Consider the following 15,842-nt stretch of genomic DNA (forward strand, 5'->3'; position numbering starts at 1 on the left):
TCTCTAGCTTCCAAGAAAGACCTAGTTTTGACTTTCTCACCCCCTATACTGCTTTAAGAAGCTTCCCCAATCACTCCAAGCTGCATCCTCAAGACAACACTAGCTATTATCCCTTTTAAACAACACTTTTGAAAAGGTCAGAATTTTTTTACTCATATTTGCCTTCATCCTCCATGAGACTAATTAATTTTCAAGACAATCCAAGTGAAAGTGTAGCCTTTAGGGTATGTCAGATGTTAAATACTCAGTCAATCTTATTCTTTACTACACTTGCACTATCATACCAATATAAAACCAGAAAAAGCAGCATTAAATGGAAGGTGTGTAAAACACTCTAAAAGAACAAAACTTTACTCTTGGTTTCACCAGGGTAAGGTATTCCTAGACCCATTGCAATCAGAAGCAGATTCTCAATTTTAATCCTTTTTTCAACTTCTGGCAGCACACCAGCAATCACATTAGGCTCGGATGCTCTTTAGAGGCTCATGTAAAGAGACAGAGTCTCAGCATTGCTTGAGCAAGGAGATTTTCTAGGGGTTTCTGAATCATGTATCACTTCAGTGTCCTCAGCTGCCTTTCAACAGAGATAGGACTGAGGGGAGAAATGCATAAACCAGCTCAAATTACTACATACCAGGCTTCTTTCTATGTCAGAAACAAGAACATGGCAAGGTGGCACATTTGCCCTGATGTCCATAGCAATGAATTTGGAATTAAGCCTTGTTCCCACCTATACATTTTTTACTCAGCCATTTGAGCAGGGAGAAACGAAACATGCCATGTGTGACAGTCTACAGAAAAGGATCGGATCTTGCCCCCTAAACCCTTTCCATCTCAAGGGCAAGAAAAATAACAGAAGAAATGGCAAAGCTCTAAACAGAAAATCAAGTTCTAGCTGATAGCCCTTTAGACTTCCAGCCTGTTTTTCAATGTTAAAGCGGGTCCAAGAACACTGCTGCCATTTCCAGACTCAATGCCTGAGGTGAAAAATTTTAGCTCCACAGTACCACAAATATTTATAGAATACCTGGCATACTTTCCCTATCAACAGTTGCAAAACAGTTTAGCTAAAAATAGACTGTGCTGGACCATTGCAGACCTCTTACGAATGCTTTTACAGGCAACAACTCCCCAAAACGTTGGATGAATTCCAAAGACCCAGAAAGCTAAAGACCTTCCTTGCGTGTAGGAGGGGAATAAAAAGTAAATGAATAAAAATAAAATGAATAATTTATTTTATAGACACAATGCAGAAGTACTTGAAAATGCTGAAGGTATAAAATTCTATGCAATTCTATTTATTATAAATGTCAGTAAAACTCTCTGCATGACTATCTGTATGTATACCACTGTTATTGGGAGAAGGGGAAGACGCCAAACAAAAAAGGCACCCAACAAAACAGAGATTTGTATGCCCAGAGTGAGGGAATGGATAAAAGACCTATACCTGCCTTTTTTGTTTTCTAAATAAATCTTCAATACAACATAGAACAAAAAAAGTAAGAGCTATCTGAAATCCTAATACATGCTACAAATTGTTTGCTAAAGAAGTCATCTGATGCATGTAACTACAACTTTGTTAAACAGAACTTAGGAATGGCATATTTATCGGTAAATTCCACTGGACAGCTACTACTACCTGATGTCACCTGTCACTAAAACGTTCTCAACATCTCATTGCTAGTAGTGGCTGCTGGGCTAAACATGGATGTGTAGCTTTATTCAAAGGGTTTAAGTCCCAGCACATGATTTTTCATTCATATCCTGTATGTTTTTAGGAAAGCAGGTCAGTCAGTATAGATAATTTAATGTGAGCAGTCTGTTGAAATCTATTCCACTATTCCTTAGTCACAGTGATGCATTGATAAGGTTTTAACTCATTTAAAGGAAACAAGCAGGATTCATTTGTTGTTCCAAAACAATTAATAGCTACTGTACAAAGCAATTACTCAGGAGACACGGGACTTTCAGATCATGCAAACTACTCTGTACCAGATACTCTATCTTTGTCCAAAATCTTCTTAGCATTCTGATTTCAGAAGGAGAAATCCCTATATCAATAACCAATAGATGAAGGTAGAGGAAAATACCTCTTTCCATGGACACTATCACCATTCTGTGACAGAAGTGTGCATGACTTCTGCTGTGTATGAAACTACAAGTTGGTATCAGAGGTTCTTTCACCATAAAGACAGTTCCTTTCTACAGGTAGTATTTTCAGTATTGGTTATTAGTTGACCTTTCATTTCTAACTATCCCATCTGTGGAGCCTGTGGTTTGACTCCACATGCTGCTTGGGATTCCAACAACAGAGGCTGGCAGGTACACAAATAGATGCTAAGTCTAGTTTTCCCAGCATCACTTGAAACAAGACATTTCAAGGTAGAAGTTTTAAATAGTAAAACAATCCTAAAATAATAGATTAGCTTGGGTAGATAACATTATCTCTGTAACTAACATTTTGCTTACGACAACTGTTGATCGGATGACTCTAGGGAAAACAAGGGCAATTCCAAAAGCAGCAGAGATTGAGCAGAATGGCAAAATCTAAACTAATCTCACTCTCCAAAGGCTGATGGAAACTTACACCAACTTAGGAAAAAAAAAAAGAACTTTTCCATCTCACCACTAAGCTACTGATACTGACACCTTTTCTTCTTCACAAAAGCAAGCAAGAGCAGGTAAAAAGATAAACCAAGTGAATCAGGTAGTGCCCATAAACCTTGTTAATACAAAGAGATCACTCAGGCATTTGTCAAAAATCATCCTTACTGTTAAAACCAAAAGACTGTTGGGCAAAGAATACGAAGAGGTTTCCTGATGACTGTGAGAGTGGATGTATGCATTGCTGGAGGAGGAAAAATCACAGACAGATGAAGACACAGGTCTACGGATGTTCCAATGCAAACACATGCCATAATGATTTTTGCAATGTAAGAGAAACAAGCAACTTTCATGTTGCAGAAGAACAACACAGAAGCAATATGAAGATTATAGAACCAACAATACTGGAGTTCTTGAAACTAGATACTAGGTAGAAAATGTGAGCTAAAAATCTCTTTTGCTACAAAATTACCACAAATTATAGTAAAAAGCAAAGTACAGTCTCCCATTGGTAATACTCACTATGACAGAGAAATAAAATGCCATATTATATAAACATGGAGAAAAAAAGGTTATTTCATCCTCCAATTCCTCTCTCCTTTGTGTGTAGCATGGTAGCTATACAGCACGTGCCCCTCAGTATACCTTTGTTCTGAAGCTGCCTGTTCTGAGAAAGCAGATTCCAAAGTCTTCTTCTATTGTGAGTTATTTTAAGTCAGGATATACACATTGTTCTGCCCAGGTTGTTCAGCAATTAAGAGTTTCAATTTATATCCCAAATTACATACACTGCTGCATTTCCAGGATGGATTCCACTGGCACAGACATGCTTCTGCATGATTTCTCTACCATGAAATACTTGAATAAAGCCCCAGCAGACATGGCCAGGCACAGCACCTCCTTCATTACATGAAAGCCTCCAGCACCACTCAATCTTGCATTACCTAGACATCTCCTCCTGAAATCTGGTGGAATATTGTCAGACACTTACTGGAAACAACTCTTTAGTTCTTTATATTCTTTCTGAAACTTGAAGAGGGTTTAGAAGTTTGCTTCCAAATACTCAGGTCTCTCTAGGTAACATTTTTTGTTCCTCAGATAAGATAAACATAAGTTGCAAGTTCTATGCACTTTTGTACTCATCACTGGAGCAGGAGAACACTTTATTAGCTGAACCAACGGTTGCTTTAATGCTTTGCACAAATAGCCCCTGACTAATATATTCCTGACTAGAACCCTGCACATTCCATCTTGCTAAGCATCCCATGCTGGATCCACACGTGTTCTTCAATGCCCAGCACCTGTTCCCTTTTCTCAGGATATCACTTTTATCTAGTTACCAGGTTGCTAAAACTCAGTCAAATACCTTGTGTTCTTCTTTCATCACCTGCTCAATAAGCTCGGATTTCACGGGTGGCTTAGAGTACTGGCCTGAAAGGAGGCCGTGTCCCAATTTAGCCCTGTGGGGAAGAAAGTGACAGGGTGGAAACAAATGTGAGAAAAACAGAAAAGCAGAGATTTTTATTCCAAGCAAAAAAGAAATTGACTGTCTTTGATCCCCTGATGAAACATCACTACATGCAATTAAGCAGGTAAATCTTCCCATTCTACCTTGTGCAAAATCTCACTTTCAAGACCATGCAGAAGTGGATTTTTTTGCCTTACCATTACATTATTTCAATTCTATTTAATTTGACCAAGTAAAACATTGAGAAGTGTCACTTACATCTGAGTGTTGAAATCTTGTGTTGGATCAAGAGGAGAGTAATCAAATATTCGTGGAAGGTTTCCCACATACCTAGGTAGCAAGAACAAAGCAGAAGCATTCAAATATTGCAGCTAGATTTACACAAGGATATCCTAACAGATCCTCAGCCCTCACCAGTGATACATCAGCAGGCTTCCTCTGTGCTAATGAGTCAAATTTTGTATCATAGCAATGACTTAATCTATCCCTGGCAAACGCTTCTATCATGGAAAAATAACAGTAAAGAAATTAGGAAATAGACATGTAAGTTTTGCTTAGAAGCTTCTAGCTATAAAGGATATGGAGCTGTCATTCATCTAGAATTTAAATTCTATTCCTTGATCTTGAAATAGTTGCAGGATGGTGTTGCTCAAAACCACGGAGCTGGGTTGAGAACCAATGCGCTTTCGACTCCTAACGAACATTGCCAAATAAATTCCAAATTTGTATCACGACCAAAACATATAAAAAAGAATGCTTTTTATTGAGTTTCTTCAGAGGAAAAAACACTGAGGAATACATTGTTCTAGACAGTTTGTCAGAAAGTGAAACATTTAGTAGTGCACTATCTGAACACTGTTTCACTTGAGCCCAAGAAGAACAGGCTAGGTAGATACGCCCTTGTTGAAAGAACACATCTAATTTCTGCCTGGTCCTTCTTCCATCAAAGATCTCCACTACTTTGTTGATACTGAGTGCTCCAAGTGACTCCAAGGACCATGCTGCTGAAAACAATTTCCCTTAATAAAGTCCATTTTGATATTTTTTGAAAATGGAGGTAGAAAAGCTGGCACATAATGAATCTACGGACTGTATCCATTTGGCTAACAAAGTGAACAAACATAAGTTTTCTCCCTCTTCTTCTCCAGAAGGCCAGGGCTACATGAAAACCTGGGAAGCTTTCCAAAATCTAAAAGCCTTACTTCCAGCACACACATTATTACTGCTGTGGGATGAAAGAGGACTCCGAATTTTAATGCAAACCGTAGACTGCCCTTTATAAAAAGGCTTCTCTCCTTGGACTGATGTGTTCAGTTTTGATCAGTCAGGAATATTTCATACTCTTCTGTTGTGATTTTTCCTTTTACTCTCTTAATTATTCAGTGGAAGAACATGTTCACACTACCCTTTTCATGAAATGAGATTTATTTTTTTTTAATAAGAATTTTAATTTAGAAATGCCTCTGATAGTTTCTCTCTTCTTATCCAGAGCTGCATGCAAAAGATGCATTGCTTTTCGCTAGCATGGATCAATATTAACATGTTTGTGTCAGTACAATTTTGTGAACAAATGACACTGGAGCAATAAAGTGATTCGTGCAGCTATACAAAGGCATGGGCCAGTACAAAAAACCCTGATGTGATACCAATGGTACAGAGATAAACAGAGATATGAACACGTGTATAAAAAGCAGAGACAGAGCAATCAAGTTTACAAAGTGGCATATGATTTCCCACCCCTGAAGCTGAGTAAGTTCTGATTTCAAAGGCAGATTGGGTTTTGTGTTCCAACATTTTCCAGAACAGAACAATAAATTACTAAATCCTCTAAGAAGCCACTGAACTGACTGAGACCTGTTTGCAGGTGAGATAAAAATTAAAACACAATTTTGCTAGAAAAACAAGACTTTGAGGAATGCAGCAGCTAGTGACAAGAACCAGCTTGAAGCTACTTACGCTCGCTGGAACTCTGGGATGCTGAAAATGGCTTGCATGACAGCATTGAGGTAGCAGCTGTTTCCCAGGTTCTTCATGCCAGTGTATCCTGGGCCATACATGGGCTTGAGTTTCACACCAGCTTCCTGAATCACTTCCCATTCAGAGACTCTTGGTTTTATATCATTATCTCTTAGCTCATTTTCTGTCTGAAAGCAAAAAGATTTTTTTTTCAACTTGTTTAAATTCTGCAACAATTACGCTGCTGCTATCATCATCAGCAAATTTGTGATCCGTACTCTAGAAAAGAAGAGCCAAACCAATGGGCAAAGGGAGGTAAATCCTGCATGCAGGGGAGAAGATCAGGGTCAGGAGGCCAGCAGCTTGTTCTTCCAAGATACCTCTTAGCTCTTTACCACAGACCACAGGCTCTCTGGGCATTCCTACTTGTGACCTCAGTCCCAGCTGGCAGCTTCACTTCTCTCAGGGCTGTAACCTCAAGCCTCAGCACAAAACCACTGCATTTTTTTCAGGCTTCCTGTTCCATTTGTAATGGTCAGGAATAGCTGCTGCTGTAGAAGCTGGTCCTAGCAAACAAACGAGGTGAAAAGCTGCAAATCCAAGAACACTTCCCTTCTTTCAAATGGGAAAAGCCAAAATTTGTGATTCTGATGTTTCTCCCCTTTCCAGTTCTGCTTTCAGCTTGTAGATATGGGTTGCTCCAGTGTTATTTACTGCAGCACTACTCCACCACTTCACTAAGAAGTTTTCAGACTGGTCTGAAGACCGGAGGTGAAACCTTTGCAACACCTGAGACTAAGTTTTCAAGGTTGCTGAGTAAAAGAGGTTTTCAAGAAAGACCACTGGATAAAAAGGACTTTTTATTCACAATATTGGTAAGGAAATTAGTATATACCAAAAATAATATTAGTACCATGAAGGCTTTTGAAACTGCAGTTTAAGACTTCTCTATCATTTTAGAGTTATTATTAGTTTTCTCTCCACATGGGCAATGAAATACACTAAACCAGGATCAGGTTTGTTAATTTTTAGCAGTTTTCATGTGTGTGTTCTCAGGTAGTGATACTAGGCCATGTGCTTGAGTGGAGAGAAAAAACAAACAAACAAAACCAAACAAAAACCACAAACAAAACCCCCACATAACAAAACCAACACCCACCCGGCTTTATAACCATATCCCATTCAGATTTCTCAGATTATTTAAATAGAACTGGAATCAACATCCACTATGATAAATATTATTAAAAGGACTTCTCTACTAATACAGACCAGCAACATGCAACATGTTCAGGAACAGCCCCCTTTTTGCCCCAGCCCCTTTCTAATGTACCACACCACAGACCATGCTGTTTTCTAGACTTGAAACAACGTATTTTTTCATTTTGTAATGTGTTGATTAACAAGACCTAAACTGAAATTTATAACTTTATGTAAAAAAGCTTTCAAACAGTTTTTTAATTATCTATTGCTTAGCTTGATTTTGCTTAAGATTTGTATCTGTTTACACATGCAATAGGCTTTCCTTCACTCACTGTAATTATAGATAATCTTCTCATTAAGTGAGGTTTGTTTTCTTGAGGAAAATGGTATATAACACAAGAAGTGAAACATGTAAACTAAAGACTTCGAAGGACCTCTTTTCAGAGGAAACTTTAGATTTGAGAGTAATGATTCACTCATCTCAGACCTCAGAAAACAAAACACGATCAGGCTGGCTGAACTTTTCAAAACGAAATAGTATAACAGTCCGAGGGAATCACACAAATATAAGCTACACCTATCATTCTTCTCCCATTTCTCTCCCACCCTCAACTAAACAAAAACTAAGTAAACAACAAACTAATACAAGGCAGATTTCCTACCACTTGCATCTGTAGCATATCGATTCCAAAGTGTGCCAGATGTTTTGCTATATGTGGATCTAAAACCGGCTCCTCTTCATCAAAGGAATAGACATCTACAAAAGCAGAGAGAAACAGATGAGCCGCAGTATCAAATGTTATCCCTTCTCTTTGTTTACCAACATCGCATTGGCAGTACAGGTCTGCCTATACGAGATGCCTTATTCATATTCTCCACATTTGGTTACAACCAGCAGAAAAATGTATAGACATCCACATAGGTCAATAAATATCTTAAATGTTCTCAACACAATCAACCTCGACTACTCTCCCCGAAAGAAATTACATGCCCTCACAGTATTAAAACCTAAGAATATTCATAATGGTCATAGTACTTCCCTCCCCCCCAAAATAAGAAATTTGTAGGGAAAATAAAAAACAGGGAATGCAAAATTCTCAGATATGTGGCCAGTCCACATTTTGAACATGGCAACTAGAGATTCTGAGGTTTTGTGGAGCTATTAGATACAGGCAGACATATCAAAACTGAGAATATCTGGGGCTGACTACTGTCAATGTTATTTTAATTTCTAGTACAGTTAAGGAATCCACTTACATCCTTTTCCCTCAGAAATGCAGGGAGAATTGAGAAATTATTTACTAGAAATAAACAAGTATTTATTGGATTGGACACCATTGGATTGGATTTGGGAGACTAATCTTGTGATTATGGAGAAAGGCCAACTTTGTGACTGAAGTGTCTTGCTTTATTTTATGGGAGACCTAGATTTCAGTTCTAGCTCTATGATAGGTACTTACAGGCTTAAGTAAAATCCCATAAACATTTTGGCAGGGCAAAGTTCAAACTGTGGAAGGAAGCAATATGTCTAATACTGATATTTTCATTATGAAACCAAGTTTAATAAATCCAACAGAAGGACAAAATGGTTGAGGAAAAAACCCTCACTTTTGTGTTTACCAAGCAAGTTCTGTAATGAATCCGAGTCCAGGGCAGGTTTCACCTACTTGAGCAAATAACAATAACGCTGCAGGCATCATAAAAGGATATGAGTGATAAGCCATGCACTAGTAAGACTCGAACATTTCTTCCTCTTCTCTGGCCCTTTCCTCTGTAGTGAACAACTGCTTCCCTGCTTTGGTCTCATACCAAAATCCAGAATCCCTTGCCAGTCTGCCTGCACTTCTCTCAGCCAAGTTTCCTTCATTCCCAGCAGGGTTTCTCACAGTCACCCTGCCCCAGATGACCAGATCTAGGCTGTAAGAGAAAGCTTAGCCAGGAGAAAGAAGAAACGAACACAGGAGAAGAGAGCAGGAACCCAGGTAAAGGCTGTTCAAAGCACCACTTCTGAAGGGTCCTTGCCCTGCCCTCCTCTGGCAGCTACAGACCCTGGGTCTGACTCAGCCCACCACCTATGTGAGACCTGAACAAAAAGGCAGTCTCCTTCAAGTCTGCCAGTGCCCAAGCCACACTGAAGCAAAAGGTTGAAGGTTAGTCAAGACCTCAAAACCTAAGAAACTTTTAAAATGTACCAGCCCTATGAAAAACATTAACTCTCTCAAACCAGGGAACTGTGCTTTGAGCTGTGTTGCCAGCTGCTGATTAGCCATCAGACCCTCTATTAACGTTGGCCCTGGTGACCTCTCTGGCATGTGTGTGGCTGTAGCTGCCCATCTGCTGGAATTCCACTGTGTGGTAGCAGGACAGGACTGTTCATCCCCCTCACAAGAGATCACAACATTCCCATAGTCTTCTGGTGAGGTCACAGCACAGTCAAAAGATCCTGCAAATTTCAAACACCTAATGGAGTGAGATTACACATCAACTGATCTTGGGTGACAGCTTTCAATGTGGAAGCTTTGATTTTGTTTTTCCTCAGCTCTGGCAACTGAAGAGAGAGCAGCCATCTGGGACTACTGACCCAGAGCAGCAGAAATGGAACACAACACACACAAATCTTTTGCTCAATCCCAGCTCTTGTGTCACACATATACTTCAGTACCTTCTGCTGTGTTCCCAACTTAAATTATTGGGAAAGAGACAGAATTCACTTATTTCAAAAAGATCAAAGAGCAGCAAATCAAAGAAAGAAGATGACAGTGCCCAGACACAAGTCTGTAATGCTGTCATGCAGACTCTGGTAGATAGGGAAAGCAGGCAAGTCAGCAAATGTGATGTGCAAAACCTGGTATCACTAAAGTGAGAAAGTGGACGAAAGGAAGAATACAAGCGGGGGAAGAATCAAGAAAAATCTGAGACAGGCAACACAAAATATTATTAAACAGAGAAAATTCTTTATTGTTCTTATTATGGTAAGAAAACAAAACCAACAATGCTATGTGTACTTCCTTTTCTTCCATAGATCAAGATTTATACCTGTTCTGCTGTGTAGACATCACTTCTTCCTACTTAGAGGATAAAAGGCAACAACAACACTGTCTTTGAAGAAACAAGTTGCTCAGGATCCCCCAAAGAAGTATGAGATGTTACGAAGACTGGGATCCACAAAGCAAGTACGTGTCAGAAACCACTGCCAAACCCCCATTCCATTCCTCAAACCAGTTTCAAATACGTAACCTCACAATGACTTGAAATGAAATCTAATGGCATTGTCAAAAGAGGCAGCAGGTAGCACAGTCTGCCAAGTAGTACTCAACTTAGAGAAGCAAGCAACTTTTTGGACTGTGTTGTGCATCCTGTCCAAGGTCCAAGAGTAGAAGACAGAAACTTGGTTCAATTTCTGCCCTGATCCCAGATCTGTTTGTTGACAGAACACTACAAAACAGGGCTAATGCCACAGAAATCTTTCATAATATACATAACACAGATTTCTCAAGAAAATACAAGGAGATTTTCTCTGCTTCCTCTGCATACACACAGGGTAAGTGTAAGTGGAATACTGGCAACACCTCTTTCTCTTTCTTACTGATGTGAAAAAGGAATGAGTTATGTCAGCAGAGTGACTAATGCTTATTACTCCTCTACCATCACCTCTCCCCCTCCAGCCCAGAGAAGGAGAAGCCAGACAGACTTTGCGTCACAGAGTCTCCCTCCTGAAGCTCATTTGTCATCCAGCCCTATTGAGAGGTTATGATTACCACTGCAATATAGATCAGAGAGAGAATAATTACTGAAAAGGAAGCAAGGAGAGTTGGGGGAGGGAAGTATTTTCTATAGGGAAACCAAGTAAACATCATCCAGAAGAACAAAGGTCTGTGGAGAACAGCTGCTGCCTCTCATTCAGAGGCAAGGATGACAGCCTGGCCTTTGTTATCCCAAAGGCCACATAAGAGAGGAAGCAGCTGATCGATGGGAGGCAGAAGGACAGCAGCCATAAGGAAACAAGTACTGCTGCTAAAGATGAGAAGAAAAGAAAAAATATGAAAAAAATACCAAAGAATATTCTGTTTATTTTGTAGATGCAATTGAAACCTACAGCTGGGCAAATCCTAAACACCTTCAATAATTGAGAGATTGAGATAGAAATCATCCAAGACCAGGCTCATGCAAGGAAACAATATTCCATCCGGGAGAGAAAAGAATGAATTTTGCTCAGTGTTTCTGTGGCACAGCTGGTTGAATCTCACTACAGTCTCCACTCCCTGACACTGAATAGGACTTAAAGACGAAAAAGTCAACTGATGTGTGTTAAAAAAATGGCTGCTCTAAACAGCTATTCTTCATCCATGTGCTCATAAGCACTAAAACCAAAATATAATCATGCTATGTGTTTGTTTTTTATTTCTCTGTACAGCTGCAAAGGATCTTTTTGCTTATGACTTTTTCAGCTACTCACGCTTTTAATCTTACACACCATAATCTTCTCCACAGCAACACTGTGTAATGTCACACTTGGAGAATATGAAAATAAGGATACATCTATAGCTTTTTTTTCTCCCCTCTCGAGATCAGACATTTTACAAAACGAGCATCACAGCAGCCCCATGAAGATGAGTGTTCCTTAGACTGAACAGAATGTTACTGAAACAATAAGAAAAACCAGCACAGTTTCCAGTATGATAAAAAAATTATACATGTTGATAAGAAAAGACTTTTCTGAATTTAAAAATCATTGTCCCCTTATTGTTTCTATGTTACACAAGACTGAATCATTTTCCCTTGCAAATGCAGAAGAACTGAAAAACACTGCTTCTCTGGATTCTGCTGCTTCAAAACGATACCATTCCTCTATTATAAATCTACTATTATACAAACTCAGAAAACTATTTACACCAAATATAGAACAGGAGAAGAAGAGCAGATAGAAAAGGTGAGGGCTTTCTCCAAATGGAGTGTGTGGGTCATTTTTCCCCATCCCGATTCACAGGGTCTATCCGTCTCTCAAATACTTGCACTAGAAGCACAAACCCAGCTGGTAATAGATGTACATTGACAGTCTCATGCACAAGATACCCCATCTCAGAGCTTGCCAGGTGGCTGACCTGCTCCATCAGGCGTGATGGTTCCCAGCTTCACGGCCAGGGGATAACCCGTCTCCTTGTAGTGCTCCATTGCATGCCCGTTCCCCCCATGGCCATCAAAGAACCACTTGCCACACAGCACCGAACCATCTGTCAGGTTTAGCCACAGATTCTCCCGCAGGTCACATTTAGAGCATTTCCAACCACTGCAAGTGAAATTTGGAAGAAGTTACAGAAATAAGGCAGGAACCAGCCCTGTATTTCCAATTATGGTAGGTCAAACCAAACATACACGCTCAGCCTGGAGTCACTCGAGAATTGTTGGCCAAGTTGCTGGCTTCAGTTCTGTTACTCTGGACTGTATTAGAGAGCCTACAGTGAACAAACCTTATCATCCTCACCTGGGGGGAATTCTAACACCGTTGTCTAACTGTACAAGTGTTTTGGCATGTTTAGATGCCTGTAGTTCTTCTTCCCAGGAGTCAGGTTCCTGCTTTCTGTAGGGTGACTTTGCGCTGAGGAGTGCATCACAAGCTATCGTCACCTGGAAGACAAACGTATGTCAATCAAAACCCAACGTAATTCAGCGACTGGACAGAACTTGGCATTCAGCCCATTGCTAACCACATACAGAATTGGATATCAGTAAGAATATTCATATACTTAAATACGCACATATTCTTCTAGATTGCAATTGTTACTATTTTAGCAGGAGAGCAAGCACATGTACTATGTGAGCTTCCCTGGGACAACCTGGCATCACAATAAGGGAAGGAATACAGCAGGTAAAAGGAAATCCATAAAAAAAGTAGACTTAAAAAAATTATGACTCTCTATAACAGCTGGTTAAGAAAGATCTTTATGTAAAAATCAAGCAACAACACACATAAGAAAACAAAGCACCATGTTGATAAAAACTGAAGCAGGAGACAATTCCTATCACCACTTGCACACACTCACTGACCAGTGCTGGTAACTCTTCTATATTGGGTAATGCAATTTCATAGTGATCAGGAAATAGAACAAGTTTTGCTTCATCTTCATATTCAAAGTCATCACTGTTGAGATCACCATTTGTCTCTAGATCTGGGAAAAAAAAAGATGGGGACTGTTAGGAGATTGTCCCAAGATCAAGGTTCCTAAGTTGTGGCAGGGGTACCACTATAAAGCATTGCTTGCCTGAGATCAGCCTGCAAGTTGACACTGTCAGTAGTTTCTTCTGGCTATAAATGTTTGTGAAGTCCTAATCTAAACTGAAACCTGAACATCCTGCAAGAAGTTCTGAGGACCAAATTTTCCATCTTAATCAGGTCCCCAGTCACAGATGATTTGCCCCCTTTCCAAGCAGTGCACTGTTGCAGACATCCCATTCTGGGAAGCAGCTAACAAAATTCTGGTCATCTTGGACAAAATCAAGATATAATACTGCTGTGCCTTTTACCCAGGATCTTGGAACACTATAAAATGTGTAGACCAGGTCACACTACCCACGGTCAAATTGCAGAGCAGGAACAATGCACATCTGTTTCAGCCCCCCATACTTTCCAGATCACAGACCTGGCTGAAACATGCCATGGCTCCCATCCATCTTGAACCTGTGGCCTTTCCTCCCACAAAGACGTCCATGGCTGGAACTATTCCCACATCCATATTCTCAAATAGCAACAGCAAGCACAGTTATAACAGCATTATTCTTCTCTTGCTAACTACTCTCTGCAACCAGTGTAACTATTTGTTTAAAAAGCACTTATTAACTACAAAGCTTTCCTTTGGAGATCAAGCTTTCCACAGTGTTTGTGTACACACTTATTCCAGTGTAAGGATGACTTTTTTGGTTAAATATGAGCCTTGATCAAGCAACATCATTGTCCCATCAATGCTTGTCCGGAAATAAGTGGACTCAAAGAGAAGCCAGGAGGGTATATAGGTAACTAAATGGCCAGTACTTACATCTCTGGCTTCATCAAAAATGTAATTATCCTATAGTGACAAGACCGAGTTAAAATTTTGCTCAGTTCTTTCCAGGACAACTGAAAAAGTTAAGACCAAACATGTGCATGTTGTGTCTGACATTTCACAAGATTCAACTGCAAAAATAGCCTGGGCAAGGATGGGATCTTCTGAATCATTCTGCCATCTGGAGATGCTGGACCTACTGTATTCTGATGTACCAGACAGTCACTGACAGAGTAAGGTTCAACCACGACAGAAAATGCATTAGCAGTAGGTAAAGCTGGCTCTTATTTTCACTCCAAGTACATGCACATGCTAAACGAGTCACTCAAGACTAAAGGAGCACGGGTAGCAACCACTGCACCCTGGGAATATCTGAAATCTCAAATGTATATTTTGGGAGAAAAGTGAGGATGACAGAGGCCAGATTGAGAAAACTAAGCTCTCTATTTAGCCAGAGGGCAGTAACATCCTGAACATCATAAGTGAAAAAACATGTATCAAAATACACTTTAACTTGACCTAGAAAGACCACCTCTTGAGAGGAACATAATCCAGTTTCCATTCAATTCTTGGCTCGCCTGCTGCACCAGCCAGTTCTGAGGGGTGACAACACCCACCGTCAGCGACTTCCAGCAGCAGGACCTCTTTCTCAGCAGCAACCAACAAAACCCCCTTCTCACCAATTGAGTATAGAAACAAAAGCAAGAATTTTTATTATACTGAAAACATGACGTTTATAAAGAAAATATTAATTTGTTACTAATTTTCCAAATCACACTATTTTTGTAATGACCCCTTTCCCTTACTGCAGAATAACAGAGATAATCAGTGACCTCACTTTACTCGGGGCTTGTTCCCCAGCTGTTAGCAATCCTATGTTTTGATAAAGGAATGAATCTCAGCAAATGCAGCCTGCAACAGTAACCTCTTTTGCTTTAAGAAGCAAAGAAACTGAGTATCTCCAAGCTGATGATACATATGGCAACACATCAGAGAATTTTCACTTAATGCCCAGAAATTTGATGGAGGTCAGCATAGCAAAAACCAAAGTACTGACCATTTCCTAAATATGACAGAGGTTTCTCAGAGAGGACAAAAACTCAGTGTATGTTTGGACAGGTTTAAAGGCAGCAAAGGCCTCTTCCAGGGCCTGCAGTCACACTCTTCGCTCAGCCACCAGAGGGAACCTGAGGACAGCTCACATCAGCCGCTCTTATCTGTAGATGTCTGTTAAACCTGCTGGCATTTTGATTTCCTTAAGATACCGACATTAAGTATATAGAACTTGCAATATGCTATACAGAAACAGCAATGATACAGTTGCCTGGGTTCAAAATGCAGCCACACACTCCAGGTCATCTCACAAGCCAGGCAACGATAGCCAGATAGTAGCAACTGCTGCTACTGACTTGACGTGCATTTGAACCAGTTTTCCAGCGATAAAAGACTGAGTATCCTATCAGCAATCGTCTGCTGCTGACTGAGGACTTCACACACTCAGGACCATCAGCCTTTTGTGTGTAATGGGTAGCGAAGGAAGGTTCCTTTTTACCTTCCCAGGCTTCATACCATTCACA

At 40.0% G+C, this 15,842-nt stretch overlaps 1 protein-coding gene across 1 annotated transcript in view; it reads right to left on the minus strand.

The window, feature by feature from the left end:
* Nucleotides 1-15,842, minus strand: part of USP13 (ubiquitin specific peptidase 13) — a 54,400-nt gene that overhangs the window by 16,823 nt on the left and 21,735 nt on the right. The window contains exons 4-10 of the mRNA XM_082056074.1: nt 13,274-13,395; nt 12,711-12,853; nt 12,331-12,515; nt 7,891-7,985; nt 6,029-6,216; nt 4,331-4,402; nt 3,971-4,064 (exon numbers count right to left, since the gene is read on the minus strand). Of these exons, the coding sequence (XP_081912200.1) occupies nt 3,971-4,064; nt 4,331-4,402; nt 6,029-6,216; nt 7,891-7,985; nt 12,331-12,515; nt 12,711-12,853; nt 13,274-13,395 (899 nt within the window). The remainder of the gene's footprint in view (nt 1-3,970; nt 4,065-4,330; nt 4,403-6,028; nt 6,217-7,890; nt 7,986-12,330; nt 12,516-12,710; nt 12,854-13,273; nt 13,396-15,842) is intronic.

This window comes from Streptopelia decaocto (genome assembly GCF_964273445.1).
Source record: "Streptopelia decaocto genome assembly, chromosome: 6".
Taxonomy (NCBI): Eukaryota; Metazoa; Chordata; class Aves; order Columbiformes; family Columbidae; genus Streptopelia; species Streptopelia decaocto.